At 33.1% G+C, this 21,142-nt stretch overlaps 1 protein-coding gene across 2 annotated transcripts in view; it reads left to right on the forward strand.

Annotated features, from left to right (window-relative positions):
• LOC128998774 (uncharacterized) overlaps positions 1 to 21,142 on the forward strand; it is a 159,569-nt gene that overhangs the window by 31,047 nt on the left and 107,380 nt on the right. For both annotated transcript variants that reach the window (XM_054425121.1, XM_054425122.1), the window contains exon 3: positions 10,907 to 11,077. In XM_054425121.1, coding sequence (XP_054281096.1) covers positions 10,907 to 11,077 — 171 coding nt within the window. The remainder of the gene's footprint in view (positions 1 to 10,906; positions 11,078 to 21,142) is intronic.

Below are 21,142 nucleotides of genomic sequence, written 5' to 3' on the forward strand. Positions count from 1 at the left end.
CTTTTGGTTCAGCTGTGAGGCCATAATCTTGTAAATATTCTTCAGAAAGCGTTGACTTGATGAGTAGACAAAAACTGTTCGGTGAATGTAGTTGGTACTTGTTTCTTCTTGATGTGTCCTCCTCTTGATGTTCCAACGGTAGTAGAGTAGATTCAAAATCAGCATACACGACAATAGGAATTCTATATTGATGAACTACATTATTAAACTGTACAAATGCTCTATCAGTTGGTGGTAGGTTAATCTTAACTTCTTCATTTCCATTGCATAACCTTTTATGTTCCAACAACCATTCAGAACCTCCTTTTCTCAAACTTTTATTCACATGACAAAAACATCTTTTACAAATTGTTTTACTTTCTTTAAACTTTGACACTTGAAATGAAAGAAGTCTGTTAAAATTCTTAATATATACATAGTGCGATATTTCACCTTTGGTGATTAGTAACAAGTCTGTGTGATTATTTTGTTCGTGTGTACATATACGTAGAGGATATACATTGTTTGATGAATCTAAACTATATATATTTACAGAAGCAGTTGGGTTCTGTTTTTCAAATTTGGCAATATCTTTGATTTTTACAGGGTAGCTCATTCCTTGAAAATTATAATTGTGCTGCACTTCTTTATATTCTCTTCCTACCCTTTGCGGATCATTATTGTCGACATATTTTACCAACATTGAATATTTAAAACATTCAGTATCATCATTTTGTACATTTACACAAGATTTAGTATCAGCAATTTTCTTGGGTAGAGGAATATAGCTACTTCCTCTCATTCCATATCCATGTTTATGCACTCTTACATCCAAACCTGATATGCTCAATACAGTCCATCCTGATCCTCTGCCTTCATGTTCTTGCAATTTTGTCAAAAGTTCTTCAAAACAGTCATCTACAATTGATTCTATATCTGAGGCAAACATAAGGGTTCTGTTTTTTGTTAAAAATCCTCTAGGTGATGTTTCATTTTGCATGTTGATAAATATAACATCCAGCAATAGTCCAAACTTTATAAAATTTAATCTTTGTAATTCATTTTGTAGCGTTTCAATTACTAGTCCTTTTGCACTAAACATAAATTCTTCCAGTTTTAATGTAGCATTGTCAATTTTAAAATGTGTTACCACTTTACCTGGCAGAGCATGAGCGTGTAGTTCCACATTTGTTGGAGATGCATCAGTTGAAGGTGAAGTTGGGCGTTTGGGTGCATAATGAATAACACTTGGTCTTGAAGTTGATGGTTTGGGTTCTTCTTCTCCTGGATTTCTTGAAGTAGATGGTTTGGGTTCTTCCTCTTCTCCTTGTCCTATTTGATTTAATTCTTCAATCAAGTCTTGATATCCTTCCAATTCCTCTTCATTTGTAGGATGATCGACTATTTCATGAAGTAGAAGATCTATTTCATCCTCGAATGTGGCTTGACAAATGGCGCAGCGTAGCATGGAAGTAGATGGTTTTGGTTCTTCTTCTCCTCGATCTCTTGAAGTAGATGGTTTGGGTTTTTCTTCTTCTTTTTGTCCTATTTTATACAATTCTTGAATCAAGTCTTGATATCCTTCCAATTCCTCTGCATTTGTAGGATGATCGACTATTTCATGTAGTACAAGATCTATTTCATCCTCGAATTCGGCTTGACAAATGGCGCAGCGTAGCATGTTGTAGATGTTCTCTATTCAAGAAGCAGCAACATACTGATGAAAGGTGTGAACATCCACCCCTATTTATACCATTCCCTCCCCTCTCTCCCCTCTACTACTACTATTAAATTAATGACATCACCCCATTTCCCAATTGCTTTATAATCTAACGTAAATACAGGCTATTCTTCAACTTTCAAACATATTTATAGAAAAACAAGGTATTTTATTTTTTACTAACTATTCTGGTTTAGTAGGTCAAGGTCATTGCAGGATAATAAAAAAATGTGTGAACAATTCGTTTAGTTCTGAAACACGTTTTTACACATGTTATACCAGAACTAAATAAATTGGTCAGACATTTTTTTATTCAAAATTTGGAAAAAAGTTATTTACTGTTCAAAACTTGGAAAAGCCCCAATTTACTGTGTTATAGTCTTGGAAATTGAAGATTTCCAAGACAAACCCAACCTACCCACGTCCCATTTTTTTATTTGTTAGTACTCTTCATCAATTTCACTATCCAATAAATCCATCATTTCCGACAGAATTCGCTCTTCCATTTCACCATTCATTAATTGTATCATGTCCGACAGCATTTTTTCATCATCATCTTCTTTTAATTTTTCAACGTGGTTATCAATTATAGCACTAGCTTCTTTCATTTCTCCCACAGTCCTCATTCTTGCTTCTTCAACTTCCTTTTCTAAAAACCTTATTCTTTCAATTGATAAATTTATAATTTGGAGTTTAGATGTTCCTTTTTTAGCTTTGAGTATGGTTCTCAATACCTCAAATGTTTCATTTAGCTTCATCACCCTCCTTCTTTCTCTTTCATTATGTCTAATCTTTTTTTTATCCATCTTGACTAAACTTGCGTTTGCGAGTTCCAGAAATAAGAATGTTTAATGCAGGATGTCAAATCTCTTTTATACCTCCATATAGTGGTGGGGGTAGACCACTCCCCACTTTACTTTATAGTAGTAGGGGAAATGGGTAACATTTTTCCTTATTGTTGAACCATGGAATTTATTTAAATCCTTTAAGTAGGTCAAGGTCATTGTAAAATAATAAAAAAATGTGTGAACAATTTATTTAACCCAGCAACATGTTTTCTTAAACATGATATACCAGAATTAAACAAATTGCTCAGACATTTTTTTCAAAATTTTGAAAAAGCCGATTTACTGTGTATTTTATGATTTTATGATTATCAGGATTTAAAATAAATTAAATATTTCAGAGATTAAAAATTTAGAAATAGAAAATTTACTGTTATTGTTTTGGAAATTGATGATTTGCAAAACAAACCCCCATCCCACCCATTTTTCCCACTCATTTTATTTTTTGTACATTAATCACTATCGGAGTCAGAGTCAGAGTCAAACAATCGTCTTCTACTTCTAAACATTGCACTAAACATTATATGACTTGTTGTAGGTGTTTCCCTTAGCTCAACAAGTTTCTCCGAGCATACCATCTCTTCAGTAGATGATGAATCTTCAACAAGTAGAAAACTTCTATCTTCTTCATCTAACTCTTCATCAGTCAATACTTCCAAATTTTCGTCACCATCCGATTCCAACTCTTCTTCGGATAAAGATTCTTCCTCCAAGTCTATGTCTTCTTCCTCTGAACCAGCTTCAAAAACAATGTTTTCCAATAAGGTTTTTAAAAAAGAAGTTGTCGGGAAAATATTGTCCACAGGAGACATAATGTACAAGAGTGGTAAATCTGAAGTAACTGATTGTACCTCAGCAAACATGTTATATAGACAAACCCCCACCATTTACCTTTACCCCCACCCTTAACCTTTACTCCATTTTGTTTTTAGTTATTGCGGTCTGGTTTTATGTAGAATGTGGCAGTCACAATATACCCTTTTTCTAACATTTCCACTAGCCTTCGAATTATTTTATTAAATCGTACATCAGTTAATTCTAGTTTCAACCCGTTTGCTTCTGAGTTCCAGATGTTTCTCTCTTCCTTCCACAAAGTAAAATGACATGTCACACTATGATTTAAATATTTTTCTAAACTTCCCCTGAATGCAAATGCTTCTTGAAGGTTTTTTAAGTTTCTTTTAATTATTATTGTAGCTGGGGAATTCATAGTTAAACTTGCCTCTGCTAGCTCCAATCTAAGAATGAATCATGTGCAATATCAAGCGTCTTTTATACCTTTATGTACTGGTGGGGGTAAAGGGGGTGGGGTTAAACAAACCACCTTAATTTTAGTAGTGGTAGAAATTGATATTATCATTATTTTAAAATTTTGCAGAAATTTCTAAGTTTAAGAAGTGGGTCAAGGTCATTGCAAGATAATAAAAAAAATGTGTGAACAATTCATTTAATTCTTCAGCATGTTTTTACACATGATGTATCAGAATTAAACAAATTGCTCACACATTTTTTTTTTTAAGAATTTGGAAAAATTGAATTTACTGTGTTATCTTTGGTAATGTAAAATGTTAAAAGGAAAAAAATTACCGTGTCTTCTTGATCTTGGAAATTGAAGATTTCCAAGACAATCTTCCTTTAGCATCCCGGATAAGGTAGTCAGTTCTTTTCGGATGTTCAGGGTTTACAACATCTCTTGGTAATCTAATTGAAAAATGCTCTCCTGTATCGTTACGTTTTATAATGATGTTATTAAACCATACACATCTGACAAAGAAATATTTCGTACACCTTTTCATCCTTCTTACCCGGATTGCTTTGGGAAGTTCTTTAATTTTATTGGAAGACTCTGTGGTTTTATTGTGTTTTGAATGAATGGAGCACATATCACTATTCAAAACACAAACCTTTTCACAGTGTTCCCCCTTACTAGCACCCTTTTTAAAAACATATCGACACTTAGAGAGGGTGTGTGCAAATTTTCTTCTCCTGTCAGCAATTAATTGTTTACACTTATCTGAAGGAGAAGTGTGAAGGTGGTCAAAGGATTTGGAAGTGGCTGGTAGGGAGTCTTTTAGAGGAGATATGATGGGTGGTGGAATAGTGAATTGTAAAGGTGGAGTTGTCGAGGGAGAAATACATGGTGTAGAAGTTGGAGGTGGAGATGCAGTTCTAGTAGCAGTAGGTGTTGATAGAATATCAGCAACAGTGCAGTCAGAGGACGAGGAAGAGCTTGTAGATGAATCAGATGAGGTTAACTCCGAAGAAGATGAACAAGACGAACTTGATTGTGAAGATGAAGATGAAGACAATATTTCAATCAGTGGAGGAGATTGATCACCAATGGCTCGGAAGGTGTATTGTTCTTCTGCTCCAGGACTTGCACCTTCTGACTGCAGTATTTCTCGAAGAACCGATTTTGGATCTGACGCATGTGATGAAATTAAAATAGATCGAGGAAGAGACTTTGAAGATGAAGAAACTACTTTCGAGGGTCTAGTGGGAATTCTAAGGTAAGCCATGATAGCAAATGAAACAGTGAATAGTAACTGGAGCTGACTCAGCTAGCTAGGACTACTTCAGACCATTGAATGATGATTGCCTGCGAAGCAAACCTCCTTTTATAGCAAAACTCAAGTGGAGGGGGGAAGCTTGTGGGTGGAGGGGGGAAGCTTGTGGTTGGAGGGGAAATGTTGTGTCCGTTGGTGTTAACTTAAAAGAACTGTTCTCGGTTCCCAATAATGTACTATAAGGAAGCTTTCTAAGTCCTGTAAGTAGGTCAAGGTCATTTAAAAATATTGCCAAAAGGAGAGATGGAGCAAAAATTGGCTCCATCTCTCCTTTTGTTGTAATAGGGGAACTTAGTGTTTGTTATGTATTTTAAGGGAAGCTTTCTAAGTCCTGTAAGTAGGTCAAGGTCATTTCAAAATAATGCCAAAAGGAGAGATGGAGCAAAAATAAGCTCCATCTCTCCTTTTGTTGTAGTGGGGGAACTTAGTGTTTGTTTTATTTTCGTGTTTGTGTGTAAGTCTGAATTGGCTAAAGACCAATGTATCAGTCTTTTTGATCAGAGGCAGCGCAGCCAAAGGACTGTCCTCATGGTATTGATCAAAGACTCATTAGCAATAGCCGGAGCAGCGCAGTCAACGAACTGTCCCCATAAAAATGTGTGAATGTCATCTATCTCATTTTGTTGTAGTGGGGGAACTTAGTGTTTGTTTTATTTTCATGTTTGTGTGTAAGTCTGAATTGGCTAAAGACCAATGTATCAGTCTTTTTGATCAGAGGCAGCGCAGCCAAAGGACTGTCCTCATGGTATTGATCAAAGACTCATTAGCAATAGCCGGAGCAGCGCAGTCAACGAACTGTCCCCATAAAAATGTGTGTATGTCAAAGAGAACTCTATGTCATGAATTTACTATTGGTTTCATGTTTTTGTTTTGTGTGAACGTTTTCAACTTACTAATGTCACTTAGAACTTTGTAACATACAATGATCAACTCAAATTGAAAATAAAATTACTAATAGGGACTTTATTATTTTGATACCTGAAATAGAACAACACATAATTAAGAAATACAACACCCTTACCAAAGATACAAATACGCAAAACACCCTCTAACTACAAGCCAACAAATACTACAATCAACATGCTTCTAATATAACTACTAAGTGACAAGAACCTTAGGTTAGAGTGGTACCAACTCTAAACTAAGGGTCTCGTCTTTAGCCAGTTTGCCCATCCGGTCAGCTTCACCGGTTGTGCAAGACTGACAATCATCCGTCTGCTCGCAGCCCTTTTATACGCTCGGGTTGAGTGGTGGGGGTAGAACAACGCTGCACCTGCTTATGTAAATTAACTAGCGATAGTAGGTCCCTAGCTAGAATATGTGCCCGGTCGGATTCAAACATATACAAGGCTTCATTCAAAGATCCATTACTACCGTTTTTATATTTTTTCCAAGATATTTTCAAAGTCCTGTAAGTAGGTCAAGGTCATTTAAAATAATACCAAAAGAAGAGATAGAGCAAACATGCTCTATCTCTCCTTCTGTTGTAGTGAGGAAAGAGTCTGTGTTTAGGTATAACAACAAAAGCTTAAAATTTAATTTAACCAAATGCAGAATAGTATGCAGGCCATTGGACCTCTCAACTAATTACAAAATGGTCAACTTAAATTTTAAAATATAGAATATTTACAGTCACAAGAAAGTGTTCATTGTTAGCTGACATAAGTTAACTACCAATGACAACGAAAAGTTTAAAATTTAATTTAACCAAATGCAGAATAGTATACAGGCCGTTGGACCTCTCAACTAATTACAAAGTGGTCAACTTAAATTTTAAATATAGAATATTTACTGTCACAAGAAAGTTTTCATTGTTAGCTGACATAAGTAAACTACCAATGACAACGAAAAGTTTAAAATTTAATTTAACCAAATGCAGAATAGTATGCAGGCCGTTGGACCTCTCAACTAATTACAAAGTGGTCAACTTAAATTTTAAATATAGAATATTTACAGTCACAAGAAAGTGTTCATTGTTAGCTGACATAAGTAAACTACCAATGACAACGAAAAGTTTAAAATTTAATTTAACCAAATGCAGAATAGTATGCAGGCCGTTGGACCTCTCAACTAATTACAAAATGGTCAACATAAATTTTAAAATATAGAATATTTACAGTCACAAGAAAGTGTTCATTGTTAGCTGACATAAGTAAACTACCAATGACAACGAAAAGTTTAAAATTTAATTTAACCAAATGCAGAATAGTATGCAGGCCGTTGGACCTCTCAACTAATTACAAAATGGTCAACTTAAATTTTAAAATATAGAATATTTACAGTCACAAGAAAGTGTCCATTGTTAGCTGACATAAGTAAACTACCAATGACAACAAAGGTTTAAAATTTAATTTAACCAAATGCAGAATAGTATGCAGGCCGTTGGACCTCTCAACTAATTACAAAATGGTCAACTTAAATTTTAAAATATAGAATATTTACAGTCACAAGAAAGTGTTCATTGTTAGCTGACATAAGTAAACTACCAATGACAACGAAAAGTTTAAAATTTAATTTAACCAAATGCAGAATAGTATGCAGGCCGTTGGACCTCTCAACTAATTACAAAATGGTCAACTTAAATTTTAAAATATAGAATATTTACAGTCACAAGAAAGTGTTCATTGTTAGCTGACATAAGTAAACTACCAATGACAACAAAAGTTTAAAATTTAATTTAACCAAATGCAGAATAGTATGCAGGCCGTTGGACCTCTCAACTAATTACAAAATGGTCAACTTAAATTTTAAATATAGAATATTTACAGTCACAAAAGATTGTTCATTTTAATGGGGGACTTCTTTATCCTTTGTTAGCTGAAATATCACATGATTAGAAAAATACAACACTCTGCGCAATTCAAGTACTAAAGACACGATGCACTCCATAAAGTAAAACCATCTAAGATACAAGCTAAAAAAACAACATGCAGCACATGCTATTGACTAAAACATTAAGTTAGATTGGCCAAATCTAACGAAAGGTTTTAATCAAAAGTCAGTCAGTCTACACTCAACCAGTCAGCTGTGCCAGTTGGGTGAGACTGACTACAGTCCGTTCGCTGCCGCTACTTTTATCCGCGAGCCAGTTGGGAGGGGGTCGGTTGGGAGGTTTACCCTGCTTCGCGGGTAAATTTCCCTACTGTCGGGTAATTCTACCTACTAAGTAAGGAAGTCTCCAACATCACATCATTCAGTGTTGAACCTTCAACGGAGACTGTTCACATATGCTAGCTCTGTTCTGATGTTAACTATGGATAAGCCAAGTACAATCACACAAGATAAACTAAAGAGAATAAAAGAAGATTTAAAGAAATCTACTACTACTAAAACTAGCAATTTTCGCAAGTCAATGTCACTACGTCTAAAGTTTCAGAAGCAAATTAAATTACCACTACATTGGAATGCATCAGGATCAAATTATTCTAATCAATTATCACCTGAAGCCATATGTCAAGAAATGAAGCTTCCTCAACTAGTAAGTCCAATAGAAACAGAAAAAGTAACATTTAAATATCTGTTACAAAACAAACATTATCAATTAGTAGAACAAAGACAAAATGAAAATGGTAAAACATTTATTTTCTTTTATGACAACAAGTTTTTAGAGGTTTGCTTTCCGACACGATTAAATGTGCCAAAGCCTCCTGACGTTGAAGATGGCAAACTAATTTATTTGATTCACACAAGTCAGGACACATGGAATTGGGTATAATTCACTTAAAAAAATCAGTCTTTCTAAAGACTCCATTATATAAACATATTTGAACCACAAAGTCTAATCTGTCAAACTATTTAACAAAATATAAACGATGTTTAATTTTACTTTATTTTTTACGTCACGGTCTCCAGTACCCCTAATACAACACTACTGATGTGTTTTTTTAAGACCAACAAATATTTTCTAACAGGGGGAAAATATATCTACTATTAGGAACATATTTCTGTATAAACATTTTTTAACCACAAACAGCTAACCTGCGACTATCTAACATAAGATATAAATTAAAATTGGTTTTTACAATACCTTGTGTTGTTGAGTCAATCGAGGTGTAGTATTACGATGGCATCACTGCAAAACGATAGACCCAGGACCGTACAACACTCCGCCGCTATGTCCAAACGCGAACTGTGTGGATACTATCCAAATCTGGGTACAGCTCCGCGAAGGTTGAGTAACAAGGCCGGGCGTGGCCGCGACCCTGACCAAACTTTCCTCCGTCCAACTAACCCAATTCCGCGGCGACCAGTGAGTCACCCATGCCGCGCCGCGCCGCGCCCCGCTGACCTTACTAGAATACTACACAGTACTGTTGACTATGAATTTAACTAAATCCATCATTTAATTGTATAAAATGTGTTTTGATCGTTAAACAATTAGAACAGTACCCACATACGTCACAAGTGACGTACCACCGGAAACACCCGCATAAAACCCAACTCTACGTCATTTCCGCCTTTTTAAAGCAATTATTTCCATATGGTCAGATCAGCTGATGCGATACAATCCCTATAATTACCCTACTGATAATATTTTGCAAATTACCTTCCTTTGTTCCATATGATTTCGGATTGATTCATCTCCTAACTTTTGAAGTACTCGACACTGTTTCTTTACGAAGACTTGATCAAAATCTTAATAAATAATAGTAATTCAGTTTATAACACTGTTTAAAACGATTCTTTTGAATCATCCTGTCTCAAAACTTTAATGTTCAAACATATATCAATAAAAAAGTTTAATGTGTTAAACTTTAATTATTATCGTTAGACATGTTTTCTGTGAACAACTATTACTCGATTTTCTGTTCTAACCTAATTCGTTACAAGTAAAACTTGCTCTTTTAAGGCTGGCTGGAGCAAGTTCGTTTGGCAATCAGATAAGCCCAATTAATCAAAGCAGTTAATTGCCACACCGAAACCAACATTGTTTGATTTATTTCGGCAGTTTTGAATAGATTATGCAGCCGTGGCTATTTTAGGCCTTATTAGAGGAATCAATTACATAGACTTCAGTTTATACAGTATAGTATTTTATATTCAATGATCAATCAAATATAGTTTCCATTATTCACTAACAAAATTATATAATGGATTTTCTGTTAGACATCTGTCACAAAAAGCTAAAATTAACTATAGGAAAAATTATCCACAAAAATAAAACAAAATAAAAAGTAAAAATTAACAATTATAAACAAAACTAAAATTGTGGTACCACAACGAGTTGGGTGAAAATGTGGTTAAGAGGTTTTTAAAATAAACCAGAAGCACATTTTCATTTATAAATTTAACCTTATTTTGTTTCGTCCATTTAATGAACTGCTGGTATGTATAATTTCATACCTTAGATTTCGATTATGGTGTCAAAAGATTAGCACAAACAGTTTGTGCTCTCATTTCTATCTCGTCAACTTCGCTTTCACTAACTGACATTTTATAATCAGTTTAACCTACCTCTACCTTCCTTTAACTTCCACCAACTTAGGTTAAGAATACGCGAGTATCAACGGGAACAAGTCGGATGAACAATAATAATTGTCAACTGATCAGCTGATTAGCTGATTAGTTGAAGTTCGAAGCATAACAATTTTACTTCTTTTCTCTCAATTCTTGAACCTCATTGGTCTGTCACCCGTGTTGTTATGAGAAAAACTATGCTGTTATGAAAGTAAACAAATGTTAAGTGAAACTTTTCAATTCTAAGAACTGCACAAAAATTACTACTTTAAAAACGGTCGTAGGTAAAACAAATAAACATATGTGTGAATATACCTAACGATTGATTTTGTTTGCAGTATCATGTTCCACGGTGACAGTGACCAAGTGTCAAGCCGCCCTTAGAACTTTGCAGCTCTTCCCCTTCTTCAAACCGACCTGCCTTTGTCGCGAACCCCAGCTAGACCAGGAGTGCAACTCCTTCAGAAACTTCCTCTTTGACCATCCCTGCATGTTCGTCACAAAGAAAGGTATGTGCGCAAAATCAATTAGAATTTTTTTAAGAGGTTGGCCTCATCATGCATGTGTCCGTCCACGTCCTTTAGCATGTGCGTGGAACGTATTAAGTAAAGTCAAGAAATGTGTCTATACAATACATGTGTTGTACCGATAAATACTAGAGTTGAGCCAGGTACGTGATCCCACGACTTCGCTACCTCGTGCTACCTACTCACGACTTACTGAATACCTCAAGGATATTTATATTTGATTTTTCTTTCCTGTATCAAAATAATTTAATTTGTTAAAACAATATCCGAATAAAATGTTCGACTGATAAATAAACCATAACAACTGACTTGTATAGTGCGTTTAGTGAAGGCTGGGTTGGTCTAATTACAGTTACAAAGTCAGCCAATGGTTGATGCAGCGTAGCAGTGTGTAATCAAAATTGATATAGGTAATTGCGAATGTCATTGAACACTGTCATGCATTAATCAAAACCTGTCTATCAAACCACGGTGACGTGTGGGGGGGGATGTATCTAATGCGGCTTTGGATGACAATCTTGGGAATTTAACTTGTAATGCGTCAACTAAATTACGTGTAAAATATGGCAATTATTTGGAACAGTCAAATGGCTAAATTATTTTTAAGAAAGTTCACAATTCTTATCTTTATTTAACCAAACCTATACTTGCATTGTATCGTGTTCAAAACATTGTCATACTGGATATATGTAAAGTAAAAAATGCATGTTTAGATCAAATACCCCCGCCACACACAGCACAGTCTGTACATTGTTTCCTATCTGCAGACGAAGCGAACGTTTGTATATACCTGATTGAATTTCAATTAAATATATTTAAATAACACTAGGTTGAACGAGTACCTAAGTTTGCCGCTACAGTGAAGGAAATAAAATGCGTTTAAGTTAAATATTAATAGCTTAGTATATTATATAGTATGATAGTAATTTATATTAATAAATTTGCCAGGTTTGATCAAACTATCAATTAACAAGTAAACTACAACAGTTTACTTATCCTCTACAAGAATGACATGGGAGTTTTAAATTTTAAATTTATTAAATTTTTTCCGTAAGCAATAACCGAAAAAAACTTAAATATACTAAATAATTTGATTTTAAACTCTTAAAAAAGTTTAAAGAGAAATAGGGAAATGTTATGTTTTCAGGGTCAAAAATGAGAAACCCCATTTTTACCCCATTAAACCCCCAATGCCGTGTTCCCGTTGTCCGATCAAGCTGGTTCGTGAACTAATTCAAGTTTATCCCGCCCTACACCTTCAAGCCAAATTTCATCACAGTCGGACAGTAATTATTTAAGTTATTGCGTTCATGGACATAAATTCGCTGAAACCAAATAAAAAATTGGGAACTTATTAGGCTGGGAGGGGAGACATGGCTTTGATAAACATATTTCGTGCAATCGTTCTGTTTGGAATTCGAACGGATTTGATTAGAATGTGTAAGTTCACATTTTCTCACCAAACTTTTCAATTTTTTTGATTAGGAAGACATATTTAATATACACGTATTAAATAGTTACTGTATTTCAAAAGATTATTGTCAATAAACAAATACCAAGTCAAATATTAATGAAAACCAATAATAAATTCTTTACGATGTGAGAGGAAATATAAACAAAAACCGCTTATGACTGGAACCTTCCAATATCACCAGAAACACTTTTGATTGATCTTTACAACCTCGTGAGTACAAAATTTTTAAATGTTTTCAGTGTGCAATATGAACACAGAAAATTAAAAACTTAAAATCCGCGCAGTTATTGGCAGAACCCGGATTCAACGAGGGGTCCCAGAGGCAACTGTAATTAATTAAACCAACGTGAAAACGGTATTTAGCTTGTAAACTGGTTGACCGATTTGAAACGTTGTATGTGTAAGAACAAAATTTGGAAATTTAAGTTTATATTGATAGTTTTGACAGTTTTTAAGCCTTTATAATTTTTGGTTTCAATTTATTTTGCCAGATAGCATTTAGTATTGCTTGATGTGAAGGAGTTGGGAACAAAATTTTGTTTAAAAGTAACTGTTTCCAGCCTTGAAAGTAATTACAGATAAGATGTATCGATTATGCTAGAGGGTGTATTTTATTTGATCCGCATAAGAAAAGCAACCACATAGTAAAACAATGTCGGTTAACAAAACACATGTGGACACTTTAAATAGTTTTATTTGCAAATAATTTTAATGTAGTATAGGTATTGAACATTTGCTGCCTTTAAGTTACAAATAGCACACGACTCATTCTATGGCGTCCTGAGATTCAGTTCCGTATAACCACGATCGTTTTGCGGTTGTCGGCAGGTGTAGGAATGTGATGAGATTAAGCCAATTCTGAATCATGATTCTCTGTGTCTTTGAAGTATTGCTTGAAGCGGTACAGAGTATAACCGCTCGGGACCCATCCTCTTATTTCTCTTTTTGAATTTTACTTTTTAGCAAGTGTAAGTTTATATAAAACATGGATGGCTGTTCAGAAATATAACATGTATAATAAAGTCTCTGATCTTGAACCGTACTTTTTAACATAGGTTTATAAACCCTCATTTAATGTCTAGGTAGTTTCCATGTAAAAATTATTTTTTACAGCTAGTGACATAATTATTTGCAATCACCATTAACAATCATCCATTTAATGTTTTATATAATAATGGCACAGTTATGTAGTTCACCCTGTACACCACATTTGAAAAATATAGGTCAAATGTCAATGAGTCATTAATTGTATAATAATTTACGTTCTTGGATTTTTTCCTTATTGACTTTTGCGAATAAAATTTACATTACGAAAGAAAAAAATATCAACCCAAAAAATATTTCCCATGGCCATCTCGTTTTTAAGATGTCCATAAGAAAAATAGTAGATAGCACCGTTTCTATTCTACACCATGACTAGGCTTTGATTTACACTCAATTCTGTATGCTTCTAAAGGCTCTAAATCTTAGACAAGCTAATAAAACTATCAAACTAATCTTGAAAAACTTACTAAAACCCACAGTTTAAAAATTTTATGTGACTTAAGTATAATTTTGAATTTGTTTATACAATATAAATATTGATTTGGTGAGTTTTTGCATATGGGTGCCCCATGTTACAGCTAATGGTTTTCAACTATTCTTTATGTCAAAAGTATTTAAAAAGCCATAAAATGTAGCATGAATTTCAATAACCAATAAATTTATTTGGTAATTCAATGTGTACTGAAACATTTCTAAATATAATCCATTGAATAAGATTATTCCACAGCGAAGTGAGGCCAGGCTTACTGGTTAAACACTGAAATCGAATTCCGAACAAATCTGTTTAGCTGTGAACAGAGATCTTATTCATTATAACTCGATTATGTCAACAATTTTTCACGGTCTGTTCTGTTTCCGAAACTCGCTCAGGAAAACCAATTACATTTTAACTAAGTTAACTTAAAATAAAACAACCCCACCGCAGCAAACATGCAGACAAGTGAATTTCCATTTTCCTGATTATTCACCTAATTATTTCCTTAAACATGTCAGATCCATCCCCAATTTAAATAACATTAGGTTTAATGAGTACTTAGGTTTGCTGCTACAGGGAGGGTCATAAAGTTTGTTTCAATAAAATTTTAATAGATTGGTATGAAATGAAAAAAAAAAACATGCCAACTGATCAACATATATCCATATATACCACAACAGTTTACTTATTCTCCGTAAGAATAACGTGTGAATTTTAAATTTACATTTTTTTAATTTTCTCCGTAATCAATAACTCAACATAAACACTTAAATATACTAAATCATTTGTTTTTATAGGAATTGTAAAATTCTATCCTTTGAGTGTAAACAAATGAGAAAACACAATCTTTACCACATAAATCCCCCTTTCCATGGCCCAACCATATTTGTTCGCAAACTCGTTCGAATAGGTACATAATAATACATAGAATTGGTCACACGAAGGTTTGCACTTTTGTACTAAATTTTATTAAATTCGGGCGATTTTTTCTTAAGTTATCGATACATAGCCTGTATTAGAATTTAAACGGATGATATTTTGGTCAATGGGGACATCAAAGCGAAAAAGTAAATCGGTTTCGGGTCCAAGTCTTACCATGAAACTTACGGTAATAGCTTATTCCTATAGGGGGAATTCGCTAAAACACCAAAACATCAAATTTATATACAATAAAGAACTAGTTAGACCACATACCTTATACCACAAAATCAAATAATAAATTTTAAATAGTAACTACAACTTTGGTGATTAACGCTAATTCCGTCATCTGTTTTATTTTAACACGAATAATAAGAACGTAATCATGGTTCATTAACCATATTCTATGTTCATAGTACTGTACAGTATTCATTCTGTTAGCCCCTGGACTGATAGCGCTATCAAGTTATTTCGTGTTTAAATGGCCCGTGTTCCGTGCCACGTGTTGTACTGTATGTTTAAATTATTTTGATGTTTTTAACGTAAAGCTCCGACGATGTTGAATTGCAAAGAAACATGTCAGCATTGAACAACATTATTTGAAGTTAGACGAAATTTTGGACTACTGACGGAGCCTGACGTAAGCCTAAAGTCATATTCTATGTTGGTGTAGACAGTTTTACTTTGTTATAAGTGGCTTGCTTATAGCGTAGGGTAAAAGAAAATCATGTTAAAACTAGCATAGATTATGATTATGCTAATAATTAAGAACGGTATGAATGTGTACGAATGAATTATTATATCTGCATAAGTTTTAATGTTTTAAGTCAATGATAACTTGATAGCACGCTTGGAAGAGTGAAACATAAATAGAATGAGCACCAGACTTAATAAAAATATTTTGCTTTGCAGAAAAGCCTTTTTTGTTATTTTTATACGTATATGAAACAGTATAATTTCCGACGAACCAATATTGCTCTAGATCGATATTTTATGTGATATAAAAAGTGTCTGTAAAGGTAAAGTACTTAAATAAATATGGGCTTTAGAGTTTAACCTTAAAACATGTATGTCATACAGTATTACTTCTCAGCTTTTAAGTAAGTAACTATAAAACAACCTAAAACTAAATAACATAACTACTGGAACTCCTTATTTTATGTCTTAACAGAAGTTTGCAGTTCACCAAGGGGTGTACGAACAGCCATTTCCTTGCTGGGCATGTGCCGATAGTATCTTGCTGCGTAAATAGGTTACTACGACACCATGGAATATGCAAAGGCAGATAAAGATGGCACGTGCCCTGTTTACGAGATATGCATAGTCTGCATTTCAATCCGTACTGCCAATACTATAGGCCTACGGTGTCGATAGAATGGCGACAAAAACGCATGATATACACATAACACCGATTCTGATTTCTTTAAATTTGATCTTCACGAGTGCAAAACTAATTTTAATATTCGTTGAGAATTGTATAGCCGTTGTTATGTGATTGTTCTGGTTTTGAAACAGTTAAGCATGTTTCAATTCATATAACCAAAATTGACATATTGCGATTGAATTCCATCTTTGTAAATGTACATATTAAGGACAGAAAATATACAAAATAAGTATTAATGCCTTCATTTCAGTAAGAATTGTGTTCAATCTTTACTTTTGTAAACATAATCGTAAACTTTGTCAAGACTAGTTACATTTGTCATTATGTGGGTTTAGTGGTTTAAAGCAATTAACTACGTTAGAATTCATAATAATAATTTAATATTTTTAATAGTAATTATTTTACTATTAGTGAATTCACCATATAAGTTAGGTAATAAGCTAATGCCGTAGGTCTCATGGTAAGACCTGGACCCGGGACCAATTTACTTTTCAGTTTTGAGGTTCCCAGTAGCTAAAAACACCATTCGTTCAAATTCACCCATGTATGTATATATACAGGGTGTCCCACGAAGAGGTTTAAATGTTTAATTTTATATTTCTTAACCATTTATGGACTAAACATTTTAATTTATTCATTATTTTGCCTCCTGAACTGTTATTCAAAGTATGATCTAGGTTACGTACCTTATACAGTCAAACAGTTCTGAATCCAGTCACTAAAGGACGATGCGCATTTCAGGGCTTTAAAGCCCTATCTTAAGGTCCATGGATACTTATTAATTCATCTTCCAGATTCGTCAAAATTGTTTAAACATTAAAAACACATAACACTAACGGCCGTTTTATATCGATTTTTCACCCTTATTCTCATAATTTAGCATTTCGACACATTCTTCTAATTTTCCATAATTATGATTGTTTTCTAATATATGTTCTGCGTATTCAAGTACATTGAATTAATTATATTAAATTAATTAACTAAATTAATTTATTATTGTTTATTAACTGGTGATGGATCACAGTTTGAATAATGTTGGACTCTACTTTTAGGTTTTTCATTAGGCTATGCCCTAGTTCTCTGATGAAAAAGCCTTATTTCCCGAGAATAGGCTAATACAAAGCTTTTACAAAACCAAAAACATCATTTTAAATGCTTTTAAAGTATCATTTTTAATATGCAACCATTTTTTTTTAAATGGGTTGGACAACTGAAATGTTCCCAGAATAATTTAAAACCCTACTTTATAAATTGCGTTAGGTTTCAAAATGTTCGGTCTATAAATGGACAATCAATATATAATTAAACGTTTAAACCTCTTCGTGGGACACCTTGTATATAAGAATACATATATTCGTTAGCGTGATAACTAGAGCAAAAATGATTCTCTTTAGTCGGACAATGGAAACGGTTGTTTGTGTGGGTTTTATGGAGAATATATGGGGTTTTTTTTTCATATTCTACCCAAAAACATAACATTTTGAAATTTGTTTAAAACCATTTTGTAGAGCTCTGAACAGAATTAAATTATTATGCTATTCTTATAGAGAAGAAATAATTCGTTGTTAATTACTTGTTTTTGGAAAAAAGTTTAACTTAATTTGGCAAATTTGTTCATTTCATACTAGCTATCATCAACATTTAATTAAAAACACACCATATTACCTTCTCTGTAGCAGCAATACTACTCATTAAAAATAATTTTGAGTGATTAAAAGGAGATAAAATAGAACTGTGTTTAACACGCATTGATCTATTGATATATTTCTATCAATATATATCTATTGATATATCTTGATTTCGTATCTGTGTATTGAACCTGCTGATTTACAGTGTGAAAAATTATCAAAATCCTTTGAGTGACTTGCAAAGAATAGAAAAAGCGAGAATACTTCAACTTCTCATGTTTTATGATATCCTCCCGACATTATTGAAAAGACAGGCGTCCTCTGACGTAGTGAAACAAACTTAATATCATTCCCATCTAGCACTTTAAGAAACAAACAATATCAGAAAGCTGTCACATACTTTTTCTTATTCACAATCCCTTACTTCTCTATTCTTCTTTCAGGAAGCATCCAATGTTCTTTCGTTTTTCAGTTTCTTCAGTTTGTTTAGTTCCTTTTGACTAAAAAAAATTATTTTAACTATCAGTATAACTTCTTAAAAATACCTAAATACTGAGTACTTAAAAACATAATTTTTACGTTAACAACAACAGCGATTTCTAAGCTATTAATATTTATTTCGTTTTAAACAAAACTAATATTCCAGCAGCACAATTATTTAAAGAGATCATTAATATTTTTAAATATAAAAGTACGCTTTACTATTTTTATAAATGCCTGTTGCAACAGTTAAAAAGTATACATAGGATAAATTATCTATTGAAAAATGAAATAATACAATTACTGTCCACTCGTATAATTAAAATGTATTAAAATATCGTAAAATATTAAAATAAGAAAATACAGGATCCAATAAAAATATTCCATGAAGGGAATTTGTTTACTAGCGTAGTAATGAATCTTAAATAATGTCAAGCTAAAGTTATGTTATTTCTTAATAAAACTTGAACAAAACATGTGATTTCACGTAGGTGGCAACAACTTGCCAGACTCTATAAAGAAATTGAAACTCTCCAATACAAATAAAGTGTTTTATATCAAACAAATAAAAAATTTAGGGACTTCTCAAATTAAGTTATTACATGCTATGTCATATATTGACAATATATGTTAGTCAAAATAAAGGATTAAACATTCCCCAAAAACGCTTTGTCAAACAAATTTCTGCATCTTTTTACATACCTTCTTTTACATATCTTTTACATAACTTTTTACATATCTTAACAATTTTCCAACCAATCTTTTAGAACGTTGATTTTGAGATAGAAGAGACCTATATGTTAAGGCAAAATAAGCCGCACTCTGGCTAGCCTTAAATAAAATGGAAAAAAATTGTCCTTTATTCGTTCTGTACACAATATACATGAACAGTGCCAACGCAATAATCATAACAAAAACTAAAATATTAATAATGCTGTAGAAGAGTAAGCAAAAAACATCATTTACCTCATAAGAGCATTTGTTTGCATAGAGGCTTGAATAACTGATTCTCAAATGATTTGAGAGAGGCTGCAGATTTAAACGAATCAGGCAGGTTTTTATACAACTTAACACCCGAATAGTAGGAAGATTCGAAGGTTGAAAATTTTTGTTTGGGGTGTAACATTTTTACCTCCTTTACCTTTTACCTAATTTAACATCTAATAAATCGTGATATTATCAGTAATGTATTATTCTACCTTTTTTAACTTAGCACTTGTTGAAATTCAATAGTTAATTTTAAAGAGTAAATAAACATGATCTTAACATTTTTCATAAAATAAGCAATTTTATAATTTTTTTTATTTTATTTAATTTAAGTTTTAAAAACTAATATGGCCACCATTTAGAAATTTTGAATTGAACCGAGATATTGTTTTCCGAACGAAAGGTCTCTTCATCTTAAAATACATACAAAGTTTCATAAAGGCAAATTGGGAAAATTCAAAGATGAAAATTCGTATGTAAAAAAACTAAATGGTGGATATCAGGCTAACAAAGCACATTGGGGAAAATTTCCACCATTATTTTCTCTTTATTTTGGTTCTTAAGACCATTTCTCGGAGGTAGACTTACGGGACACCCTGTATTTTTACAAGATATAAAGCTAATATACTGTAAACACAAGTTCGAAATTTGCTGTTATAAAGTAAGTTCATGACAAGCAAGATCGATGAACTTGTCACATTAAGCCCGTGTAGATATGCGGCTACAGAAATTCCGCCCATTTGCACATGTACGCACGTAATATTCTCAACTATTATACAGTGTGTAAATTAAGTATGGAAACAAATCTGTATTTTTAAAACCGAAATAGATAGAAATATTCTATTTGTGGCAATAATAGTTGACAAAGATTCCGCAATTTTTCACATGAAAAATATTTTTTTACCCCCCTAACAGGGTAGGTGGTAGGGGGTGACTTATTTTTTTCAAATAGCAACCCCTATTGAGTGACCCCTCATTTTGAAGAGTTTGTCAAAAGAAACACAATGACGCAAATCCGAGGTGAATATCTCACTCCTAGCCCAAATGGCGGATATTCCAAAATGGGTTTTTTTTTACAAAAATTAAATTTTTCATTACCCACCATTTAGGCTAGGGGTGAAATATCTACCTCGGGTTTGCGTCATTCTTTTTCTTTTAACAAACCCTTCAAAATGAGGGGTCACTCAATAGGGGTTGTTGTTGAAAAAAATAAGTCACTCCCACCCCCTACCCTGTTAAAGGGGTTGAAAAAATATTGTTGATTAAAAAAATTGCGGAACCTATGTCAACAATCAATTCCACAAACAGAATATTTCTATCTATTTCGGTTTTAAAAATACAGATTTCTTTCCATTATTTGTGAAATTGGTGCTTTTCACGTACAATAAATCAAATTTTGGAATATCCGCCATTTGGGCTAGGAGTGAGATATTCACCTCGGATTTGCGTCGTTGTGTTTCTTTTGACAAACTCTTCAAAATGAGGGGTCACTCAATAGGGGTTGCTATTTGAAAAAAATAAGTCACCCCCTACCACCTACCCTGTTAGGGGGGTAAAAAAATATTTTTCATGTGAAAAATTGCGGAATCTTTGTTAACTATTATTGCCACAAATAGAATATTTCTATCTATTTCGGTTTTAAAAATACAGATTTGTT

This window comes from Macrosteles quadrilineatus, unplaced genomic scaffold (assembly GCF_028750875.1).
Source record: "Macrosteles quadrilineatus isolate MER2022 unplaced genomic scaffold, UCM_ALF_1.0 Scaffold_7__1_contigs__length_78375512, whole genome shotgun sequence".
In the NCBI taxonomy this organism is placed as follows: domain Eukaryota; kingdom Metazoa; phylum Arthropoda; class Insecta; order Hemiptera; family Cicadellidae; genus Macrosteles; species Macrosteles quadrilineatus.